The 24,884-nt window shown below is 46.4% G+C and overlaps 1 protein-coding gene across 7 annotated transcripts in view; it reads right to left on the bottom strand.

The window, feature by feature from the left end:
• Positions 1-4,590: 4,590 nt before the first annotated feature.
• The window catches only part of LOC119452769 (uncharacterized), a 92,100-nt gene continuing 71,806 nt past the window's right edge, over positions 4,591-24,884 (bottom strand). The window contains exons 8-13 of one of the 7 annotated variants that reach the window (XM_049667384.1): positions 23,746-23,803; positions 22,356-22,441; positions 14,793-14,988; positions 13,233-13,435; positions 6,216-6,687; positions 4,591-5,019 (exon numbers count right to left, since the gene is read on the bottom strand). In XM_049667384.1, the coding sequence (XP_049523341.1) occupies positions 4,682-5,019; positions 6,216-6,687; positions 13,233-13,435; positions 14,793-14,988; positions 22,356-22,441; positions 23,746-23,803 (1,353 nt within the window). In that variant the 3' untranslated portion in view covers positions 4,591-4,681. The remainder of the gene's footprint in view (positions 5,020-6,215; positions 6,688-13,232; positions 13,436-14,792; positions 14,989-22,355; positions 22,442-23,745; positions 23,804-24,884) is intronic. The other 6 variants (XM_049667383.1, XM_049667385.1, XM_037714716.2 and 3 more) reach the window with 6 other exon arrangements.

Below are 24,884 nucleotides of genomic sequence, written 5' to 3'. Positions count from 1 at the left end.
TTTTAATAACGTCTATTTAATTATTTACGACGCGGTACTTTCTTCACGACATAATTTACTACGTGTACTTTGTAGGTGGCCTTGGTGGCTGTGTCGCGATGCAGTCATCCAACCCGTTCGCCTTCGCTACGCAGCTGCCTGCCCCACTCATCACCGGGTCCTGGCCCTGGTTCCCGCCCCTTGCGACGCCACGGCTCCCAGCGAACCTCTTCGCTTCGAGTGTCCCGCCGGCCCTTCTAATCTGTCTACAGCTTCAGACAGTCCGGCAGCGGCACCGCTGCTGTTCTTCGACTGCCCCCGGATTCCCCTACGGTCCACCCCTTTTGTAATCTCCCAAACCCTGGGAGCCTTTAGTGTAATAAAGTGAAGTGAATTAAAAGAAACACTTCACGAATTCGCGAAGCCGTTTGAAGCCAGAAGGACGAAGTTTAGGCAAATCCATGCACTTCCCATATTTCCCATGCTGGCTAAGCCGCCCCGATTCCAGTTCCCGTAGACGCTAGCGCAAGAGTTCTCTCTAGTAAAATACTGTATGAAACTCTATGATGCACCGACCCATATACTTGGCCTGATGGCGGTGAGCGAACACTGCAAGTCGGCGCGCGTCATACCCGATTGCACGTACTTCTTTTACTTCTATTTTCCTGTAAAATCAGATAGCTCTTATTAGTACGAAAGAACTGTGTAATCTATCGTGACTGTGGTTACGTGCGAGCAATCTACCGATAATATTGTTTTCGGCGCCTTTGAAAATGTCTCTATCTTGTTTTCACGACCTCTCGCAACCATCTGTACATCCGAACACGCAAGAGACTGATAAGTCTCCCGAGATGCGTAAGTAGCTTACATGAAGGTCTGCCCACTTGGCTAGGCTATTGCTATATTAGCTTATCGGTCACCGAATTAGTAATTATGACAAAAAATGTCACAGTTTCGCCCTAAGGGCGAAGCAATGAATGCGATAGCAACACAGCAATGTCATACGAAGTAAGGTGAGCGGCTTTGGTAGCAATATGAATTGTAGTAAACATGAGCTGATTAAGTAAGCAGGTGTGCTGCGGCGTAAGTAGACCGACATGAAGAGAGACTCGATGACCACGAGAAGGCGCGTGTGAAACGGTGGTGTTGATGAGAAGCGCTTCCCGTGGGCAGCGCGTGCGAAGGGACACACCTGTAGCGCTGCACTGCCGATCCGGGCAGCATTGCATGTGTAGCGTGCGTTGGAAAATGTGGCCCGACTATTACTAACTGATTGAACAAGCGTGGTGTGAGCGCGCACAAACAAACATGAATAGATCACACTGAATGACTGCAGACAACGACTGTCAAAACGCTGGCAGCAAGCGCATACGCCGCAGCGGGCGAAGGTACGTGCGGTCTATCGCTTCAACGGAAACTGAGCGGCGAATGCACAGCGCATAAAGGTCAGAGCCGTGTGGAGATAAGCGACGGTGTGGGCGAGCGACGAGCGCGGTTGTTGGCAGAGTAGAAATGCGCCCCCCCCCCCCCCCCCCCCCGCTCCCTCCGGCGCTGGCTTCCCGCTTCCTTGCTTGCGCGTGGGAGATTGAGTGCGTTCGCTCTCCGTGATAGCGCGCGTCCCCGCACGCTTCCGCTCGGGCATACGGCGCGCGGCGAAGATTTTATCTATAGGGAACCTCACGCGACGGCGACGCCGACGGCAGAAATCCGGTTGAACTGTCCATATAATTGCTATCGCAATAAAACTTGCTGCTTGTGGTACGACTCTGCAGTGGGCCAGAGGCATTGACCTTCCAGCCCCCAAACAGCCTCTTTTTGTCCCCAAACATCCTCTGTCTGGGAGGCTAAGCAGGTCATCGGGTCCTTGAGTGCGACCCACGGAGCTGTGGCATATCAACCGTCCAACCTACCAAAAATGCGAGCAGCAAGTTGCTGTCCTCTGCTATTCCAAGCTGTCGGGCACAGTCGTCCGCTTCGAGCAGACAACGATGCTCAAATGTGCGTAGATGTGGTGGAAAATTGAGCACTTTCACACATGCCAAGACCCATACGACACCCACAGTGAATACTTTGGAATTGTTGACAGCATTTGGGCTTTTCTATGCAATATTTCCACCTCTGTGTGATGCCTAGGAGCAGAAAAGAAACACTGGATGAGTCCAGCTAGGTTGTGTCAAAGGCATAATTTAAACCAGCTAGAGCAATCGGCACCCAACATTCTTTTTCACATAAACCACACATCCAGAGAACGGCTCAGAGTCCCGTCCTGCTGAAGACAATGTTATTTGCCATCCAGCATGATGTGATGTGTAGGCCTTGGAAAGCCAGGATATAGCAGACAGCTTAAGCACACAAAGTGTGGAAGGGGCATCGGCTTGACATGTGCTTCTTTTGAAGGTAATTGCACCGCACACATGCAGTGGCCCATACGTGTGTAAGATTTTTATCCTTGACAGTATTTTCACGGCAGCAGACACCTTCCCTTTGGTAAAAACAACAAACACGTTTCACAGGCAACATGCCCACTTCAATGCCATCAAGGGTGAGGAAAAGGCGGAGGAGGAGGAAAAACATTTATTCAGAAGAAAAAAAAGTGAGCAGGTGTCTTCCTGCTTGTGCTGGAAGGCGCCCTCAGTCCAAGCTATTCACGGCCAGCTAGGCCTGCACAGCCCGCTAGGCACGGCCTCCCACAGCTTGGGTGTGGAGTTGGGTCGGAACTACTTGTATTTTGGGGCACGCCCATGAGGTGTGATATAGGGAAGCGTATTCGTTAAAAATCACAGCATATCCACGGGGTGAATGATGATGAGTGGGCGAAGCTCCGGAGGGAATCATCGGATCTCCCGCTTAAGGGGACGCTAGCACAAACGCGTTAGAAACGTGCAGTACTCTCTAGTAAGGGGGAGCGGCCACAGCGTCTTACGCAGCCATTTACACATGCCGGAACGTGCACCGCGTTTGCCGACGCCATCACATGACTGCTGAGAGAGTATACCCCCCGTATGCATAAACGCTCCTCGTCTTGAACTTGACTTGCCACCGCTTTAGGCAGCGCGTTCGAAACGCGTTAAAGGTAAGGCGGAGAGGCCACAGCGTCTTACACCAGCTTCTTACACGGGCCGTAACACGCTAGCACAAACACGTTAGAAACGCGCTAGAAACGCGGCCTTTCGTTAATGTTGGGTATTTATTGCCATCGTGGTGCGTGTGTCCATGTCCGCTTCGTGGCGTAGTGGGCTAAAGCCGCGCGCTCGGAAGCAAGGGGTCCCTGGTTCGATTCCGCGCTACGGACACAACTTCGGAATTTTTTTTCTCATTTTTCTCAGACTGGTTACACACTACTGGTTACACACTACTACTACGACGACGGGGACGAACGGGTGCCGCTATAAGGAGCTTCGCCCCTAATAAGGGGGCATTTGTGCGAGTATAGTGTAGTGCAGGGTGTATTGTGTGTATCTGTATAAACGGGGGTATGTGTTAGTTTGTGATTGTCGCCATGCTACTGCATCTTCGCGTGAGAGGGTCTTGTGGGGGGGTGGGTATAGTTGTCTGTTCAATCAGTGTTGTAATAGGGCATTGTATTGTGAAGGTAAGTATGGCACCGACAGCTTAAGCACGCATAGTGTAGAAGGGTTATCGGCTTGACTTACGCTTCTTTTGAAGGTAATTGCACCGCACACATGCAGTGGCCCAGTGTGGAGAAAACTGAAGAGTGACGTACTTGTGGCTCCCGGGTGGCATGAGCTCGGGCTACAGCATGTGCACGCAAATTTCCATGGAGGGACTCGTGTCCTGGAGTCCCTCCGATTTAACGTCGGCGGAATTGGGAGGCTTGTTTGAGGAGTTGGTCGGCGATTGAAGATATTCTGCCTCTGGCATAGCTACGGCAAGCTGCTTGGGAGTCGGTAATAGTGACGTGTTTTTTGGTTCTGAGTGAGCCAATGCCTATTGTGGCCATGCGGTTTGTCAGAAAGGCACATACGTTGTTGTATTACGACTGCAGTTGGTAAGACTTGCATTTGTAAGGATGATATGGTGAGCCACGTTGTCAAAAGCGCCTTTAAGGTCGAGTGCTATGATCGCTCCGGTGTTGTGTGGTGAGATGTGTTCAAGGACTTGTTCCTTCAGCTGAAGGAGGTAGGTAGAAAGGTGGGGCCAGAATCCGAACATTTTTTCGGGCAGCAAGTCGTTGCAATTTGACTGCAATTTCAATTTGACGCATTCTTTGGGAACTTGACACATTTTCGATATGACTTCTGTTTCTAACCTCTTTCGTTGGACCATTGGCTAAGTGCAGCTGGGCATGTGACACAGGTATGTGAAGATGTTTAGCCAATCCTCCAGAAAGAGTATTTGCCACTAGGTATGTTCCCAGACAGACAAGCACACATAGGCAAGAAGTGAAGTTGGCTACAGAGAAGTGAAAAAGTTGGTATCAGAAGCAGAGTGTGGAGAAAGTGAGCAGAATGGGACCAGAGCATGCAATGAGCAAGGTTCGTTGAGCTCCAGAGAGGTGAAGACGTTGCTGTCAAGCGGGAATTTGGCAATGCAGTGTGTCACTACACTGCTTGAATGCTAATCGCATTAACATCGACAATCATCGCGAGATTGGTTCTGCGAGAATTTTTTTATTTACAGCATTTTTGCCTCCGAGGGCAGATACAACCGTACGGTGATAAGAACTCAATAGCAGTCTCTGTCAGTGTTCCGATGCGGCAGCAGCCAAGATATCTGCTAGAAGAGAGTCACAACTTTGGGAGTCCAGCGAAACGGGTTTGGCATCACACTTTCTGAAAGTTCCCAGCGGTGAAAGTTTTGCAAGGAGGTCTGTGGTGTGTACCAGCTCCAGCTGTAAAGAGTCCGCTGCAAGCGACGTGGCCGGCGTTTGGATATTCTCGGGGAATTTCAACTTTCGTTGGAGGCACTCCGACACACCCAGGTCCAGCACTTCCTCCATGGCCGCCGAACGATCCGCATTGGAAAAGGTGTCGCTGCTATCCATAGATGCCTCGGCTTCAGTGCAGTGAACTGGTTTGTCTGAAAATTAAGTAAGGCACACAGTACCTTTAACATGAATCCAGATCGTCATCAATTTCTAAGTGATCCGATTTAATGATCCGAAGCGACACCCTAAGCCAAGATGAAGATTGCACTGATGGACTCCGGACTAATTTTGACTGCCATTTCACCATTGTCGCAACAAGGACAAGCATCAAGTTTGCGACATTGTGCGTGCTAGGGGAATGCAGCGGGCAGTTTTGGAGCCAAAGTATTAATTTTATCTAATTTACTCGGCGGTGTTCTGCTCATGATCTTAATGTAGCGAGCACAATTGCCAGCCACAGCGACAACATTCTGATGGACGCAAAATATAAAAAAGTTAATGCAGTGAGAGTTCAGTGTGCATTAAAGAAACTCAAATGACTGGACTTGACCCAAAAGCCTCCACTGCAGATTCTTCCATAGCCCAGGTGTCTGTTTGGGACATGCTAAAGCTTCGTCACTTATTCACCTTCTCCATTCTCCCTCAGTGCAAAAGGTAACATATAAACTCCTGTAAGGCATACACCACTAATTTAAAGCCTGAAAATTTGGAGAAAAAAAGTTTCAATAAGCGTCGAGCACTTATCCCCACCCTGATTAACTTCAACAAGCCACTCCTAGATAGCCCTAGCTGTTGTCCTGCTAACGATAGCATCATCCATATTTAGCAGGATTGTGATCATGCAGCATAGATCCAGCGTGCTGCAATGGTATTAACTGAGCTAAGGAGCATTGTTTAGCTGCATCATTCTTTCGGCTCATTTATGGGCATCGCAGTAAGAAGAGTGTGTGCCGATTTTGAACATGTGATGTGTGGTTTCGTTCGAGGAGAATCTCAAACGGTACAGGACAGCTTGGAGGATGACAAACCTTAAAGAAGTACCGAGATTCTAGTTTCAAGTCATTTTTTTTAATTATTTTTTTTCTTTTAAGTGAATGCCAGGTACCAGTGAAACTACTTTAAAGCCTCAAAGCACCCTAAATAATTTCCTATAATAGCTTTTCTACAGCCAGTTACTGTTTTGTTTCTACGCACTATGTTATGACAACATGACGCGGTCATGTCCTCAGGTGTGGGTCTGACTAGAAGGAAAACTCAAGGCTGAGGTTCTCTCCAGCTGAATGATGCTTCATGCTAAATAAAGTCTTTATCTATCTATCTCTTACTACATAGACAAAATGTTAGTTACCTTCATCATTTGAAGCATTCACTCCGTGCTGTCTGCTTCCCATCTCACAAGCTTCACCAGAAAATGAACACTGGCCATGCAGCCTTGCCAACAGCTGATGCAGAAAGGCCTGCGCATCTCTGCGGAGGAGGACCGCATCGGAAGCCATCGCTTTCTTCATGGACGCACCAAAGCCCGCAGTGTCAGCTTCCCTCAGCAGTTCCTTCACAGTGGAGTCAGAGACCACACTTGATGTGTTGAGAGTCTCCCCCAGAAGCGTCTTCCAGATTGAGAGGCCAGCTAGCTGGACTCTGTAGTCCAAGTCTAAGCTGAGAATGTCGGAAGCACAGCGCTGCAGAGCACCTCGGTGCCTGGAGCGCAGTCCGAGGCAGTCTCGATCGAGCCAGCTGCGAAGAGTAGATGCTGCACACCACCGGGGAAGCACGTCTGTGTCGTCCAGGGCCATTGATAAAACTTCTTTTACGACGTCTGCCTGCACGAATAAAGCCGTCACTTCGTTTATATCCTCTCCGCTGAGCAACAGCTTACTAAATTCTGTGTGCGGTGGTTTCAGAGCACTCGCAAAATGCATGCTGTGGGAAAGTTTCAGCATCCATTCAGTTTTCGCAATGCTTATCCTAACACTTTTAGTGCCATGCCCGAGTAGACTCGTCTGGCTGCCAATGCACACTTCTGGCCACGCCCAAGAAAATTCACAAATATGAAATGTCTGTAGACTGGTTGAGCCATGTACACAGAAGTTCGTTAAACTAAAATCGCATACCAACTTTTGTTTTTCTGTGATAGATAGCATGACAAAGCTTATCTGTCAGTGCTGCTCGTGTCTTCCATTTTCCAACATGGCAAACAGGTGCAAAAAGCCAATGCGAAATAATGCATAACTATGATTTTTATGATAATTATATTTCAGAGAACTTCGATGTTGATTACAATGGCAGCAACAAGGAGGCCTGTTGCCTGTGAAACACTAACTCATGATTAGCATAAGCCTTAAATTTTGTTCAAATTTTCAGATTAAGAACTTCGTAAAGTGTTCAGCAATATATCGCCAATAAATAGCATTTGAGCCTGCTAGTTTGTTACTTAAAATTTGTTGCACTTCAGAAAAAGCTCGGCAACCTGTGGGCAGAAACACCCGACACCTGCCCTTTCAATTTCTAGCTACTCCAGCTCTAGGGTCAGCACTCTGACAAGTAACTGAAGAATTCTTTCAAATGTGATTAGAGTGGTAAGGAGTTGTGAGGGTTCTTTGCCCAACATAATAAAATGCTGGGCATGCAGTCAGTTGCACGCACCTTTCAATATTCGGGCATGTACACCTGTGAGCAAAAGTATACAGACCAGGGGTTGCGCGATAAAGCAGATTTTTTCTTCCGCCTGTGACTGCACCTTGAAATTGAGGACTGCAGTCCAAACTTGGCATTGCGAACTTTTCAGTGTACTTGTCAATTCCAGCTTATGCTTGTTAATTACGCAGTTTCTTTGGCGATCCTCTGGTCCATATACTTTTGCTCAAGAGTGTACATTTTCTTTCTATTCAATGCAGTTCTCATGCATTGGAACAAGTTGAAGTGCAAAGAATGCTCCATGCAGTTAAATACGATAACCAATTTGCCTTGTCTATGGAGATGACATTTGAGATTCAAGGTAAAACTTGACACATCATGCGCACTGGTAGCCTCGCACTCGAATTGCAGCAGCAACCTTTTATCATCTAGCTAAATAACATGCACCCATTTGTTATTAAGTACTGCTTCCATGCATAACAAAATTAGTTTGAGCGTAGCAACTGTGCAAGTACTGCCTGAATTTCTAGAGAAATCGTCTACACTGCTGCTCATTGTAATTTTATATTGAATGCAACAGAAGTCAAATGTATTATTAGCCAAAGGGATGGTATCAACATACAGAACGCTTACTGGCAAAGCATGAAAATCTCAATCTAATTAATTATCTTATACAATGAAGTTTGCTGAATACAACAACTTCGCAAATCAAGGTCCGAATGCATATAAAAAAAACAGCTGCATCAAGTACTGTGTTGCAGCTAATTAGTAAACCATGCAGTCAGTGTCTCAGAGTTGTTCAGTGGAAATGCCAGGTAAGGTTAAAGCTAATTTTAATTGCAAGCTTTTGTGACGTGTTGGGGACCGCGTCAACTATGGACAGCTAGCGCCACCTGGCATTAAGGAACCCATTTAAAGGGCCCCTAAACTACCCAGAGGTCGAAATTTAGTTATGGTGTTGCAGTTGTGCACGAGTATACAATGAACACGTAGCCGCGAGAATTTTTTTCGAAATGGTGCCGTAATAGCGGAGTTACACACGTTTGATTATCGAAAAACGACCCTCGCTCATTTCGCTCTTTCCTTCGCTACTCTCCTCGTCGGCTGGTCTCTCCTCCTCGCTGAGTGCTGCTCCAAATGTCACGTGACATACGTCATCGCCAACGCACTTCTCAAAACACCTCACACTTCCGGTTAAGGCACGTCCACACTAGTGGCAAATATACCGACGGCGAACCGGCCTCCCATGCCCTAGAACGTCGGCCGTGCGAGAGGTGTCCAAAGTAGACGGTAGTTCGGCCGGCGCACCGCCCGCAGCATTATCAACAGGCCAATCGACGACTGCGAAGCTGCGCGCCTCCGCCACTGGCGACGAAAACATCGGCTGCAGCTTCTGTTCCAAGCGAAATAATTTTTCCTAGATAAAGCGATGCATAAATTGTGCATTTTATGAAGAACAATATCCACTGTCAAACGTTAAAAATGAACTCTAAAGCTCTGATGCTTGTCGAGCTCAGCTGCAGCCGTGCACGGCTACCGACGGGAGACGACCGGCTCGGCTGTCGACGGCGCCGCTAATATAAGCATGTTTTCTTCTACGTGTAGAATTATTGCGAAGAGCGATAACAAAGGTAAGAAAATATTGCGGCTTGTGAGCGACGGTAATTCATTCCGAAGCGCCGTCCGTTTTAGCTTTAATTAAGTGAGCCGGAAAAGGCCTAGCAACGATATTGGCACCGTCAAGCGATCGGCGGCGGTGGCGGTGAGGCTACCGCACAAATGGGTCCCGGTCTCATCCTCTTTACGGCAAGGAAATCTCGCCGTTTGCGAGACCGTCTAACAGCGGCCCGTGAATGGCAAACGGCATGCGGCGAGTTACCGTGCCGGTAACGGGGACGTGGACTTAGGGCTTCTCGGCTACCCGCTGTTGCTGCGGTGCCAGCCCGTGTTAATGCGAAGCGTGCCGCTATAGACCCTGTGTTGTGCACTTGTCTAGAAAGGCCAACACTGTCGCGCTCTGTTCGCGCAGCTAATCAGACCGCTAAGCATGACTGTGTTGGAACACGAGCGATTTGGCACTTGCGTTGTGGTCTGTAACTATACCGATTCGCAAAAGCGCACAAGCAAGCAACACGACAAGGAAGAGCAGGGAGCGCGCGTACCTGCTAGCAGACAAACCGGAAGTCGTAGGTTCATGTTCAACCAATGGGCATCGTCCCCGACGTTGACATCACCAGATTCACCCTGCTGACATCGTGACGACCGCTGGGGATACCGGAAAGGCCACGAGAGGAGGACGGCATTGTTCTTTTTATTTTGTGGAGTGCCCGCGGCACGTAACACTGCGGCGTTTGGTATTGTTGATCGCGACGGAATTCTGAACTTGATGCGTGTGTTTACTTGAAATGTTCAAAAAATATCTGATGTGGTTTAGGGGCCCTTTAATGCTGGCTTGTGAGAGCGGACACGAGGGGGCGCAGGGAGATTCGGGAGGAACGCGCCGAGCCAAAGCACATGGCTCGCTAAGTTCTACTATTTCATTTGAATAAATAACCATTTGTTCCAACTGAAGCATGTCATCGTCATCACACACGGTTGACATGGCGACGAGGACTCCAAAAACGAACCTGAGGCGGACAGGAAACTGAAGACGAAGCGAGAAGGCGAGGCTGTCCCCACTGAGGCGAGCCGCAGTGAGTGCAGCCAGCAACGATGACCAGCATGGAAAACGATCATACCGAAGTGAAAAACTCTACGCTGATCACGGACGAAGCAGGCTCCGGCACCAACGATCTGCAGCTTACGATGCCACAAGGTAACTTCGAAGACAATCCTTTTACAACTCGCTTGGTGATGCGGATGAACCACGACGAAAACAGAACTATGCCGAACTCGAGCGAAACGACGAAGCTCGTGATGCTCAATACAATGCTACAAATGATGGCACAACTTCTCGAAAGACAATTGGGAACACCATCCAGCGCGCCAAACGACAGTGGTACACTCGTTCCACTGCAAATAACGACAACAACTTTGCCGACGTACTCGGGAACCGAGTCAGACAATTTTGAACAGTGGAAAACCGCGGTGGAATGAATGCGCGATCGTTGCGCATGGATGGAAGCAGCGACGCTAAACGCAGGCATATCATGACTTAGGGGCCGTGCAGCCGCTTGGCACCAAACGACAGGTAACCAGTACAATGAGTGGACATCATGGATGACGGCGCTTAAAACGGAGTTCGACAAGCCACTACTATTTTGCCGATGGGTTGCTTACGTTGACACAAGAGTAAAGCGAGAAAACGAAAGCATGACAGACTACATGTACGCACGCCTCCAGCGCATCAGACGTGGTTCATACAAACTGTCCGACGACGATGTGGTCGACTGGCTCGTACAGGGAGTGCGTTCAGCAAATGCGAAGCCAATGTTGGCAGCTTTTCACGATCTCCTGACGTGGAACTATCAGCCAGTTCTTGCATTACGTCCAACAATTAAACCGGCGCGATATTGGACTGAACTGACACTCAGCAAAACTCTGAAGCCGACCGAAAGCAATACAACCGACTCTGCGAACATTACGGCGCTGAAATACACACGTCTACCGGCCGACACATGTGCCCGTTGCAGAAAGAAGGAGGGACACAGAGCGATAAACTGCCCCGATCCAGACATGCCTACGGAAGACGAAAAAGCAGCAGCGCGACGACGTCATGCGAAAAGCCCAACACAAGGCATCAACAGTGTCGCCATCCCAGACACTGGTGGGCGCAGAATCATACTGCTGCAAGCCAATGTAAATGGCATCGCGTCACATGCACTCTGGGACACAGGCTCAGCAGTAACGCTTATTAATGAACAGTTTGCACAAAACCCCAACTTTGAAGTTGCTACGGACGTGGACTGCGTATTGGGTGGTCTATTTGGCAACTCATGCAAGCCTACTGGTGTGACTCAAGTGAACATTGTTATTGGTGCCGCTTGCGCGACAGTCATAGGAACCATTGTTAAAAGCGCAACACCACACAACACAAGATAAGACCAGACGAGCACAGGCGCAAACTGACAACTGATTTATTGAAGGCCGATCTCCAGCTATATATACCAACAGGCTGCGCAGGCGCATCGTCACAACAACCCCCCGGAAACATCAAACATATCGCGAAAGAAAATCAATTTCAGCTTTATACAGTGCAATATAAGTGCTGCTGACACACTCTTCACCTGCCTTTCTGATTAAAAATGCTTCCAACGTTTCACGCGCCGTTTTTTGTCTGCTTCTGCCTACAATTTTTGCACATCGAAAACGTGGTTCACAATTCGGGCAGTTCATGCAGTGGTCGACAAGATGACTTCTCTCCTTGTTAATTAGATTTCTTGCGTGTTCCCTGAGCCGGTCATTGAGGCAGCGCCCCGTCTGGCCGATATATACTTTGCCGTAGGTCAGGGGAATCTCGTACACAACGTTGTTGGCACACTGAACGAAACGTCGTTCATGGTTCTTTTTACAGCCTCCCTTTTCCTCGGCACAGGTGGTGCGACGGCTAAGCTGAGCGAGCTTCTGGGGGACCGAGAAAGCCAACGGCACGTTGAACCGGCTAGCAACTTTTTTCAGGCTATGCGTGACCTTGTGTATGTACGGCACCACTTCTGGCCTCTGGAAGCCCACCAGGGTCTTCGCGGCATCTGGGTTGCAACGGTGCTTTATCTTCTTAAGAAGCGTCTCAGCCACAGACAAGATGACCGAACCAGGGAAGCCGGCTGAAAACAGCCTCCCCAATTGAAGGTTAAAACTATCCTGCACCTTGTGAATGCACGACTTCCGAAGTGCTGAATCTAAACAGAGAGTTGCGATGCCTCTCTTTACCGTTTTTGAGTGAGCTGAATTGTACGGAAGGAGCTCTTTTTGTGCACGCGGAGAGTACGCCCAGCAAACATGCCTTTCGTTGAACGTCAATCGCAAATCTAAAAACTGAAGCTTACTTTCGTCTGGACGTTCAAAGGTGAAGGTTAGCCCTTTTCCATGATTTCTAAAATCTTCTAGAACACACTTCAGCGCATGCTCATACGAGGATGAGCACTTGTTAAACAGAACTAAGTAGTCGTCCACATAACGAAAAACTTTAAGGACCTTGTCACTGTAATAAGAATTAAAACGATCGTGTAAAGAGCGATCGATGGTTGATAAAAAGATATGACACAACACAGGCGCGATACAAGAACCAATACAGATGCCTTTCTTTTGAAGATAAATCTGGTCGCCAAATTTGATAAAAGTGTACTGGAGGTAAAATTCCAAAAGGGCTAGAAGGTTTTCTACAGACATGCCGGCGCCATTTTGGAACGCAACCGCACCATTTTCATCAATGCATTCTTTAACAGCGAGAAACAGTTCACTATGGGGCACCGCGTAAAAGAGACCTTCCACGTCGACAGAAAACGCGAAACCAATATCATTGTTGCCTTCAAGAAAGTTCACTACATCAGCGGAACTTTTCGTGAGGAACGCGCCGAGCCGAAGCACATGGCTCGCTAAGTTCTACTATTTCATTTGAATAAATAACTATTTGTTCCAACTGAAGCATGTCATCGTCATCACACACGGCTGACACATGACCAAATAGCGCAAGTATAATATGCTCCTCAGTTCTTGCTTTGGGGTGTTGCCCATGCACTTATCTGATGTATGGGCAATGCACCCAGCTAAGAAAGCTGTCTTTCACTCTCACCTCTTTGAGAGACAGGTGGCTGCAAAAGTGAGTCCACAGCCATTCTTGGGTGAACAGCTGTCCAATCGCAGCCACTGCAGACGCCCGTACTCTGCCGTCGCTGTGTCGCAGGTTGTCCCACACAAATCTGGCCAATCCACAATGCTGGAGCCAATCCGCAAGACAGGACAACCCGGAAGTGCCCTCTCCCAGATTGAACCTTTCTGTTGACAATCAGAGGTACAGATGAAAAACTTAAATGTCTGTTATTCTATTTTCAAATTTCAGTTGTGCGAGCACAAACAATGGTGGCATGCTGTTATAATCAAACTCTAGGGTTTTACGTGCCAAAACCACAATCTGATTATGAGGCACACCGTAGTGGAGGACTCAAGACTAACTTTGACCACCTGGGTTTATTTAATGTGTGTGCAATGCACGGTACACAGGCATTTCTTGCATATCCCGGTACACAGGCGTGTGCATTAGATTTCTACTTTGTGAAGGAGCTTTAATCTCATTTCTACATTCATTTTCTACTTTGGGCCCATGTAGAGTGTGCGCACATTTGATTCAGGCGCCAATAAATCAGCTGTGTGTTTCAGTTTTTTTTTCTGGATCTTGTTTAATACGACCCACCGGATAAATCGATCAATTTCATCGTTACATCAGGGCCAAATTAAAGGGGTCCTGAACCACCCCTCAGGCTTGGTGAAATAACATAGTCTTGGGTAGCATACGCTACTGTGAACATCTCAGCCAAGTTTTGGTGTCGTACGTGGTGCGTGGAGCTCGTAAGTGGAGCACGAAGTCACCTTTCTCTAAGCGATCTCGTTTCAACAGAGGCCATGATCCTCACACTCTTCCGTGTGCTTTATTACGTAATAAAGCACATCCAAATACGCAGCTGCTATTGGTTGCTGCGGTCGCTTATGCTGCAGCCCCCACAGGGTGCCGCCACGAGTCCAATGGCTAAACGCACTACAGCTCGCTGAGGACAACCGCATTTGGCTTACGTTTAGCGCGTCGTAGGCACCAAAATCGGAAGTCGTGGCGTCTACAATAATGAAATTTTAACTGCGCACCACAGTGACGTTTTGAAGGTGGAGCATTGTGGCCCAGCCCCACTCCACCGTAGCCTTCACAGTGCAAGGCATTGAAGAAGGAAAGGGGAGCACAACGGAGGCCGTGTTTGATTGCCAATAACTTCGCTTCTGCTGAACGCACTGAAGTACTTTTTACGGCGCAGTATTTCTGAAATAGCCTATTTTCACATCAAATGTCTTTCTCCACTTCGATAAAAAGTGGTTCAGGGCCCATATAACGGGAGTCGACTGTATAAAACATTTAGCTTGGCCTGAGCAGCTGTTAAAATCCATAATGTCACAGTGTGGGAGCCTCAGGTAGGCATTGTCACACCTTCTTTCGTTTTCTTTTTTTCTTTTCGGGCTTACCAAGCCTCTTTCAACGGTAACAGTGGCTTCTTTAGGCATTGTAGAAGGGTAGTAACGCCACTCATGTTCATTTTTCTCATTAGTTTCTCTTTACTACTGCCCGTTTGAACCAAATGAGGTAGCATACCAACATCATCCGCGACGCCACTGAAAGCGTCTAGCGCAGCTTCCACAAACCGCGGCTTTGTCGATACGAGCTGACGCTGCAAAGGTTCGCCAAAGAAGCAGAGGGCGGTACACGCTCTCCAGTCGAAACCCTGGCCCACACTCGAGAACATGAAGCACGCCAGCGTCAGGGATATCACAAGGACTCGATTCAACACCTGCAAAAATGCAGGTAACATGCAGGTAAGGTAAGCGAAAAAATAAAAAAGATTACACATCATAGACCAACATAAGTTAAAATAAACATCTACAGATTGGTGCTTAAATATGCAAAGTATACTTCAGTGACAAGATTCACTTGCCAAATAACCTGGCCATCTTTTAAATTATGATCTGTTGTGTACATCCAATCACAATAAACATGAGGCAGAAGAACTAGTCATTAGGTTTGTCACCGGATTCTACAGACAGAATAGAATTAAGGAAATTGAAAATTAACACTATCTTCTTTTCTGACTCTCGTATAAAATGCAGCTTATAAGAGACAGCGCCACATCGTTTTCAACTGCTTCCGACACAGATTTGTTAAAGGGACACTAAACAAAACACAAAATCACTTTTGGCTGACAAATTATTCTTTCAAAGCACTTATCTCTTAATTTTATGGTAAGAGCTTATTTACTTGAAGACAAAGGGAAGGCCACACTTCCACGTTTTAAAATGTCGCACCAGAATGACAGCACCGATAGGGTTGCCAACCATCCCAAACTTAGCGGGACAGTCTCTACGTTTGATTAAAAGTCCCTAGTCCCGACTTGACACAGTCAGGGAAGCCAAATATTGCGACTGTTGCTTTTTCTACACTATAACAATCAATAAACCAGATTTTCTGTGTTACAGTGTAGACCGATAATAACGCAAGTCGGCAGAGTCGCGAATATCTGCACTATAAGCGGTACCACACTATAACCAAAACAACGATTTTCAAGCCCTGCACATATGCAAAACATGTAGACCAAGCATGTAGACACGCTTTGTATTATCGTGCGCACATCGCAATTACGTTTTCGCCAGTGAGCTGGCAAAAACATAATCGCGATGTAGCCGGCGCTCTTTGAGCTCGACAGCTTTGCACCGAGTCAAAACGAAACAACTGTTTGCCGCAACCGCTGTAGAAAAAAACCGTGACCGCCACCGAAGCGATTATGAATGGCGACATTGCGGTGCTGAAGGCACGCGCCCGACACACGCACCGAGTCTGGACGAATTAACTACCGTTCTCTGCGACACCTGCAGTCGAAACCGCGGTCGCTATCTATGCGATCATCGATGACGACTACGCAGTTCTTTAGGCACGTGGCCAACACGCGTACCGAGTAAAAATGAAACTACTGTTCGCCACAACCGCTGCGGAGAAAGCCGCGGCCACTATCGACGCGATCGTGGATGACGACTACACAGTTACGAAAGCCCGCGGCCAACGCAGTGTTATGTGCAATGGTAAACGCAAGAATACAGGCTTTAAAGACACAAATAGGCTTGAAGCGTTCCGGAGTTGCTGTCATTCACGTACGCGATGCGGGCAGCGGACTCCACCGCTTCGTTTCGGTTGAGCGCTGGCGCCGTTCTTGCTCTTTTGCGACGCGCATTTGCGGCGCTCCTCGCTCACCTGAGCTCCAAAAGTAGTCCGAATTAACCGATGTGCCGATGTGCGGCCGCGAGAACCGACAAGCGTGAAGAGCACTTGATACCTTCCCCGTATGTCGATGAGGCCTCCTTTGTCCCGAAGGACCGCCAGACACAACAACATGGAGTCCTATGGAAGGGTAAAAGGGAGTCAGAAAAGGCCGCGTGGTAGCCAGTTCTGCACTATAAACGGTTACATTATAAGTGGTCTATACTGTATTACCTAACAGCTCGGTTGAAGGGAGGGGGGAGTCCGGGAACCAAGGGGCCCGATTTTTGTCGAGTCACAACCATATGAAGCAAACAGATAATGAAGCCAACAAAAGCATAGTGGAGGTCACTGGTAGACTTAATTGGAATGTAGAAGTGATAAGGTAAAGGCTCAAGGGAAATGAAAGTGGGTGATAAAATATGCTTAATTTGTAGATAGGGTGAGTTGGTATGGGCATACTTGGTAACGGAACATACATGGAATCACATGACACTATTGAAGAAGAACACGCACACAAACACATAACTTGCTGCTGGGGGGAGAAGCCAAACCCACAGCCTCTGTATTATGCACATCCTTCTCTTTTGTCTTCTGTTGCGTTGTCACAAAAATAAAGGTGGTTTCGTTTTTGTTGTGGTCCTAGTTCTGGGTCCTAACTGTTCACAGTGCCTCTAACTCGATTGGTAGTCGTGTTAGTGACATGGCGGGACGAAAAAATTAACCAACGATTACGATACTCACTAATGCGAAATTTCAGCGCACCTGTATACATGTTTTCATTTCACGGTATATTGGCTGGCGCGGACAATCTGTCTCATGCGGCACGTTGCAAATGGAGAGAAGCATGTTGCATTCCGTGGTTCTGAACACCCTTAACACAAACAAATGGTACACAGAAAATATGAACCTAAACAAAAAAACATTTGTTCAGCAATTTTTTGAGCATGTAGTGGGCTCAAACCCAAACTAGGGTATTCTTAAAATATTTTTTCCCGCTGTATAAAAGGAAAATACTGCTATGTATTTTGTTTGAACATGATGTACTACTATATCGCAGTGTGGAATTGCAATCATGTTTTTAACATTCTGTTTCTGCTATACCACTGTTTTTTTTTTTTTTTGCTATCAGTGCATTGTATATTTGAATTTTACTTTTGTCTTGCATTTAGTTTAATTGTAATTCTGTATTGTGTACGGTTCCTTGACCCATGATGTATGTGAAACTGTATTTTTTCCCTTCACTGCTGCCATTTTGTAAATGGGCCCCGGACCCCGTCAAGCTGCTTCAAGGCAGCTTTTTGTCCCGGGCCCTTTTCTCTTGGAGAAATAAAATGAACCTTGAAAAAAAAAGTGTGGCGCAACTGCCTCGCTAATTGGGAGATTGCGAGAAGTAGCGCGTGGGTGACGTGTGGGTGCGATTCACAGCAGCCGCTACAGACGGACCTCCTGGACAATGCGCGCTACTCTGGCACCATCTCGTAGCTATCATCGCCGCCCCACTCCACTTTTCTTCTCACGCATTCACCATACCCTCCTCCTCCGCTTTCCACTCTCCTCTCACATCTCTCATCCCCCGCTGCGCTCTCCACGTTCGCTCTTTCATCTTTTACTACGCTCGTTCGCTCAGTTACACTGACACCGATGCTCACCGCAGGAATGGCCACCTGAGAGCGGTGCTCTAAAACATTTGTGGAACTTTGTTGCAAGTACAGACCGGTGAATACCTGCACTGACAGAGTTGATTATCACTACGGCCACCCCCCAAAACCCTTCCCTCCACACCATCCCGAGTAGGTCTACTCGGGAGTTTGCAACCCTAAGCACCGATATGTCAGTGTGACGATATGAATTGGAAAGCATTTTTCTCATATTCGGGCCCTTGCAGCACAATACAAGATTTTTAAGCTTGCCAAGGTCATTATATGGTTTATTTAGAATACAATGTCTCCCATCTCTATTAAAGCAAAAAAATATATGCAGATGTCATGCACTGTGGGAATTGATGTTAGTGAAGCATTTGGAAATAGCTGGCTATCCAGCACCATTTCGGCTTCTTGAAAGAGTTGCCGGAATGGCCGTGTTCGTATAAAACAAGCAGTTGTGTTTGATTGCAAGCCTTTGTGTGGCTACAGAACCAAGATGACAACGGTAGTAAGATGGCGACAGCGTTAGGACAGTTTCTTCTTTTTTATCTGGGAAGAAACGTTACAACCTCGGTGGATACCGAAGGCAGTGCAGTCTGTCAAACAAAGCATGTCAAAGCGTTATCTCCCAAAGGGCTATAATGGAAGATATCAACACGCTCCTGCTTGTGATGCCAGGGAAAGAGAGTGGTATGTGGACAAATTGAAGCTAGCACAAGCACAGTGCTATGTGATGTGAAGGTGCCCCAGTCATCTCATACAGCTAGTAGTTGGTGTTGGCACGAGAGAAACATGCATGCAATCGTGGCCTAATTGCTAGAGCATCAGGCTGCTACGCCTGCCATCAGAGGTTCAATTCCACCATCGGAGTCTTTAACTGCCGACGACGAGGCAACCTGTCATCACAATGAGCATCTTCTGTTGCCAATGATAAGTTAACTCGTTGTGAACTTTCCGCGATTTTCACATGTGTATATCATCATCATCAGCCTATATTTATGTCCACTGCAGGACAAAGGCCTCTCCCTGCGATCTCCAATTACCCCTGTCTTGCGCTAGCTGATTCCAACTTGCCCCTGCAAATTTCCTAACTTCATCACCCCACCTAGTTTTCTGCCACCCTTGACTGCGCTTCCCTTCTCTTGGTATCCATTCTGTAACTCTAAAGGTCCACCGGTTATCCATCCTAAGCATTACATTGCTTGCCCAGCTCCATTTTTTTTCTCTTAATGTCAATTAGAATATCGGCTATCCCCGTTTGCTCTCTGATCCACACCGCTTTCTTCCTGTCTCTTAACGTTAGGCCTAACATTTTTCGTTCCATTGCTCTTTGTCCGGTCCTTAACTTGTTCTCGAGCTTCTTTGTTAACATCCAAGTTTCTGCCGCCCATGTTAGCCCCATGTGTGTATATGTGCAGTTGTAATTTTAAAAAATAAATTATACACAATGACTTTTTCTAATTTTTTTAACAAGACCGGTAAAAATGAAATAGGCATTCTAGGTACAGTAGACCTCCATTAATTCAACTCCAGTTAATTCGATCCCGACTGAAGGTCCCAGCCGGCGCCCGTGCATTTCTATGGGCCCAAACTTTCTTTCGTTATTTTGATCCAAAAATTAGCCTCGTTAGGTAATTCAAACTCGACTGGTCAGTATGCACACATGTACCTCACCATTAAGGTGAGCCCAACAGCGACCCTTCTAGTGGCAGCTTCTGTCTTAGCGGAGTTTAGGGGACACTGAATGCGTTGAACACAGGTCAAGTTTCCCATCAACAACGGCTATTTTTGCAGTAAAGCTCTTGTTTGGCCTAGTTGTGCATTCTAGAACACACAAAGGGGCAGCACGAAAAACACGGACGAAGAAAGGTATGTACACAGGACAGGTTATGTGCACAGGATTGCGCCCGTCTTGTGTACATACCTTTCTTCGTCCATGTTTTTTACGCTGCCCCATTATGTGGCCCATATTTTGGCTTGCCTTAGGAAGATTTTCAAGCAATAACGGTACCTCACAATGTAGGATGATGGTATTTCACTGATTCTAGCGAGTGCCTTTCTTTAAAGAAGAAATTGGGCCAAAATTGGCCTCCACGGTACAATGGCTACAAAATCTAAAACCGTATTCGCGACGTTTATATGCTTCGCCGCATAGCTGACTGTGCAAAGCCGACTTTAAAAACACTGCAGCAAAGCTGCCTTAAGAAAACCAGCCACCATTGCGCAGCACACATTAGAACTTTGCCCATTTTTCTTGCTAAAATATCGGGTGCGCATTAGGATTGTTCTTTGTTCAAGAGCTTTAGTGTCATTTTTACATTAGTTGCTTACTTTCGATGCACAAAAAGCGGCCGTGCATTTGATCCAGAGCGTGTTATAATCTGGAAAAAATCTGCTAACAATTGGTTTCGGCATTTTTTCTGCATCCTCCTTAATTCGGCCCAACGGATAATTCAATCAATTTTGTTGGTCCCGTCAGCGTCGAATTAATGTAAGTCGACTGTATAATAATTTTTTCGAAAATATTGGTGCGAAATGTGCAGGTCTAAAACAAATCCTGCAGCCGAAAAAAAATTTTTTGAAACTTGTCACAGCAGTTACGGAGTCAATTTTCTTTCTATGAAATCAGGCGAGACAGGAACCTACTTACTTACTGCAAAGTGCCCGCGATTGAAAATTCATTTGAAAATCAATTGAAAATTCGATTGAAAATTAGTTGAAAATTAACCAGGCCCGAGCAGGTGCCATCAAAATTTATAACATTGCAGCCAAGCTGGTGCGGGAACGTAAAGGGATACGGACACAAAAGTTGGCGGGTAGTTTTTTGCGCCGGAACAAAAGTTGAACCGTTGAAAATGACGAATACAACAAGTTGCTTTGAAAAAAAGAACAATATCTTTTTTTTTTGCAATTTTCTGTTGCACCTTGCCTCCAAGCAGCCGCCGGCAGAAGCAGAAATTTGACGTCATAACACCCACCCACAGCCAAGGTCGGCCACAGCCGTCGCAGTGTTTCCAGGGGTGTCGGTCCCTTGCAGCGTTTGTTTAACCCCTTTCGGCGATCTTCGCACGTGGTCCGTCTGAAACACTATCCCCGTCGGCGCTCCACGCAGTTGATGTGTCATACATGAGGCTTCCCGCGGTCGTCACTCAGTATTGACGCGTTCGTCGCGACGGAAGGAAATGCCCAGACATTGCTGTTATAACAGCATCGCCGGTCATGACACGCCGTCGCACACGTTTCCCAGACACGAGAAGGTGCATAAACTTTGGACACCTGCCTATTAGCGAGCTTTAGCTTGTCCGGTAGTTGGGTAAATGCGGGCGTTAGAGCGTTCGGGCGGAACCGTAAATGTGAGCGGCCTGTATGGTGCTGCCACCTGGTGGCGCAGAGCACAAACAGACAAAAACAGCTAATATTGCAGCAACCAAGTGTATTCTACTTCGCTGATGGTGTAAATCTTTGGCAGCAACACGATTACGCCACTGCCGAAAATTTACACCAGGAAATTAACAATAATTCTTGCATAAGTGTCCGGTGCAGAGCGAAATCTTCGCGCTACGGTTCGCAAAAACCTGACCGGCACTTCCACGGCCGCCTGCTCTTCTTCGTCGCTTGACGCGGAAGGCTCGTAACCGTAAACGGTAATATTTCTTGCGAAGTCAGAATGGTCCTCGTCTTCAGATGTGTACTCATCGCTGGTAGACGCACCAGAACTCGAATCCATGCTCGCGATGGCAGTGTAAGCGTACTTCTAATGACCGCAGCCGGGCCAGCTGGCAATCCGATGAGGGTGTCGTGACATCACGCCTTCCAACTCCCGCGGGTCGGGTGGCGAGGCACGCGCTCACAAAAATGCCAAAAATAAAGCCATCGGCTAAAAATGAGCTAAGTGACTACTTCTTTTCGGCGTAATCACACACTGAGGAATCACTTTCTGCATTTTCATATAACTTTCAGATTTTGTGTCAGTATCTCTTTAAAGGTGGCATTGCCACCTGTTTCGTCTTTGGGTCTCTTCTGGATTATCAAGTCATTTTACATGGAGAAAGTGGCTTTTGTGACATTCTTGAAAGATAACCTACTAATATAGCTGAACTAACTTTTCTGTTTAGTGTCACTTTAACAAGTTAACAAGGGCATAAGCTGTTTACAGGCACAATAATAACAGCCTAATTTGCTTCATTACGACTGGTATAGGTATAGGTGAACTTAACTGCACTACTTTACACAAGGAAAGATTACAATGCTCTGGCCTACTTACACGGCCTGACAAATATGGATTTTGAAGGACTGGCGCCAGGTTGTCCAGATAACTTTTCAACCTTGCAGGATCTGCTCGCACAAGGTCTGCCAATAAAATATGCGATAAAAGAGCTAGTTGAGAAAATTACATGTTCACAGTCAACACACATGCAAACACATCAGACCAATCCTCACTGGGCGACTCCACTTGATTAAAAAATACATGATAAAAGGTATTTATGCTGAGCTATCCTACCGTGCAAAGGATCAACATCTGTAAATGTAGGTAGTTATCCTTCTAGTTCCTATCCCTGTGAAATGCCAATTAATACTGTCAGATTATAATAATTGTCAACACATTTACTGTAGCTTCAACAATTTGAGCGCAAGTAATGAATTGATGGAGAAAAAGATTTTGTATATTTTAGGAATATTATCGCAAAGACATCAGTGCATATGACTAACGTACCTAGAAAAATGTACGTTATAAGAATAAAAAAATTTTCTTTTTGCTTGCACTGTATCGGAATGCACATCCATGATTTCAGAAACCTTTCTCACCTACCGCATTGTAATGACAATAAAAAAAAAGAAAACAGATTGCTCCATATGGCCATCACATTAAAAGCAGCACAAAGCACTTGGAGATACTGTATCTTCCCGAACATTTTTCTAATGCACTTCGTACATAATAACCAATTTTGTATCATAGGTCCTATAAGAAATGTCTCAATTATGGTCAGCACATTTCAAACATTCTTCTTTCCAGATGCTTCAACTCCAAGGCATCAAACTGATGTCTGGACTTGCGATATGGCCACTGAACAAGACGGTCAAGTAAGAAAACCGAGAAGTATGCGCCAAGCCTGCACAATTACTAAAATGTTTGCACCCAGTACTTGTTGGTTGCCACTGTACGTATAATATTCTGCTACATGGAGCAATTAGATTATTGTAATAATTAAAGGTTTATGTTTTTGGTTACTTTGACAAACTGCTCAGGTAAGTTTGCGTAAAGGAAATTATATGTTATGAAGCATTTTCAGTAGCTGTGCAAGGTGCTTATGTGGCTCAAATGTTTGCAGTTACTCCAAGCTGCATTTTTCATTCTGTTCAATAATTATCAGCTAATACGCCAGGTAACAGAGATAAAATGTAATAACCGTGTTTAAAGTGTTTACACTTGCGTTGGTGCATAAAATGGCTGCCAGTGCCACATACAAACCCAACAGTGCATATAAGCGGCACAAAACTTACTGAATGTACAACTTACTGCATAAATAACATTATTATTGTCATTATTAAGAATAACTAGAACCAGTTTCAACGTACACAAGTTGTGCGATGAACAGTTTTGTCTGTGTCAGTACTCAAAGTACAAGAAGCAAAGGCCTGAATAAAACACTCACCAACTTTTTTCAAGGCAAACGCAAAGCACTCGAGGGCAATCTCAAGCAGCCGAAAGATCTTGGTGGCCGGTGAATGCAGCAAGCACTCTCCTAGTCTTGTCAACCACCATTTCATGAGTCAGCTGCAATAATTGAATGAAAGTGAACTGAAACTATTTCAATTACCTTTGAAACACGGATTTGCAAGGAAGAGCAGGCAAAAAAGCCGTGGTTACAGCTTGATGGGGGGGGGGGGGGGGGTTAATGGCCACAGTGAACACCGGATATCGTCGCAATAGTCAAACACCAGACCGTGGTATCTGGTCTTCTGTTCTTTGTGCTTGTTTTATTTGCACTACAACGGCTTCACCGAGTCAAAAAAAAAAAAGAATGCAAAGGCGTGTAGGAATGGCACACCAGGACAAGATGTCTAACTTGTGTGCTCGCCAGAACCTATCTGCCAGCCTCATGTGGACTACACAAACCGTGCCTCCTTATTCCCGTCGTCTTTTTATGCTGGCTAATTCTGGATGCTCCCCCTTTAACCTGCCGGAGGGGGGTGCTACCAGCTAATTACTGCACAGTAAGTGTTCAGTTTTACGAGAGAAAAATACACAATGATCAGCAATAATAGCAGTTCATATAGAGTGTGTGGCCATATCATGTACATATGGAGCTTTCGAGTATGGCTTACAATGGGCATAAGCTGCAAGAATGTATGGGCCATGCAGAGTGGCTGGGCAACAGAATGCCACAAAAGGTATTTCAATTGACACATCATCATGAAGTCCCAATTTATAAATCTTCATGCATGACTACTAGGAAAAAGCATAATGACAAAGCAGACTTGTGTGGCTGAATGTGCAATGACATGGCGGGACAATCTTGCATAGGCATGAAGCATTGCAACACTGTCCTGTGCTGCTCAGCGCACAGTCTTTTTCAAAAAGCCGCAAAATTTTGGTGTTATTTGCACATCAATAACACTTTTGTGCTTTCTTCTTGTGCTAATTTTATGGAAATTACAACCTGCCCTTTATGTAAGGTTGTTTCTTCCTTCGCTGAAGCTCTTTAACCACCTATGGCATTTCAAAAGCCTTTTAAATAAATGTGCGTATCACGTACAAAAAGTTTTATGATCATCTTTGGTAAACACAGCC

This window comes from Dermacentor silvarum, chromosome 5 (genome assembly GCF_013339745.2).
Source record: "Dermacentor silvarum isolate Dsil-2018 chromosome 5, BIME_Dsil_1.4, whole genome shotgun sequence".
NCBI lineage: Eukaryota > Metazoa > Arthropoda > Arachnida > Ixodida > Ixodidae > Dermacentor > Dermacentor silvarum.
This window is presented reverse-complemented; position numbering and strand designations above follow the sequence as displayed.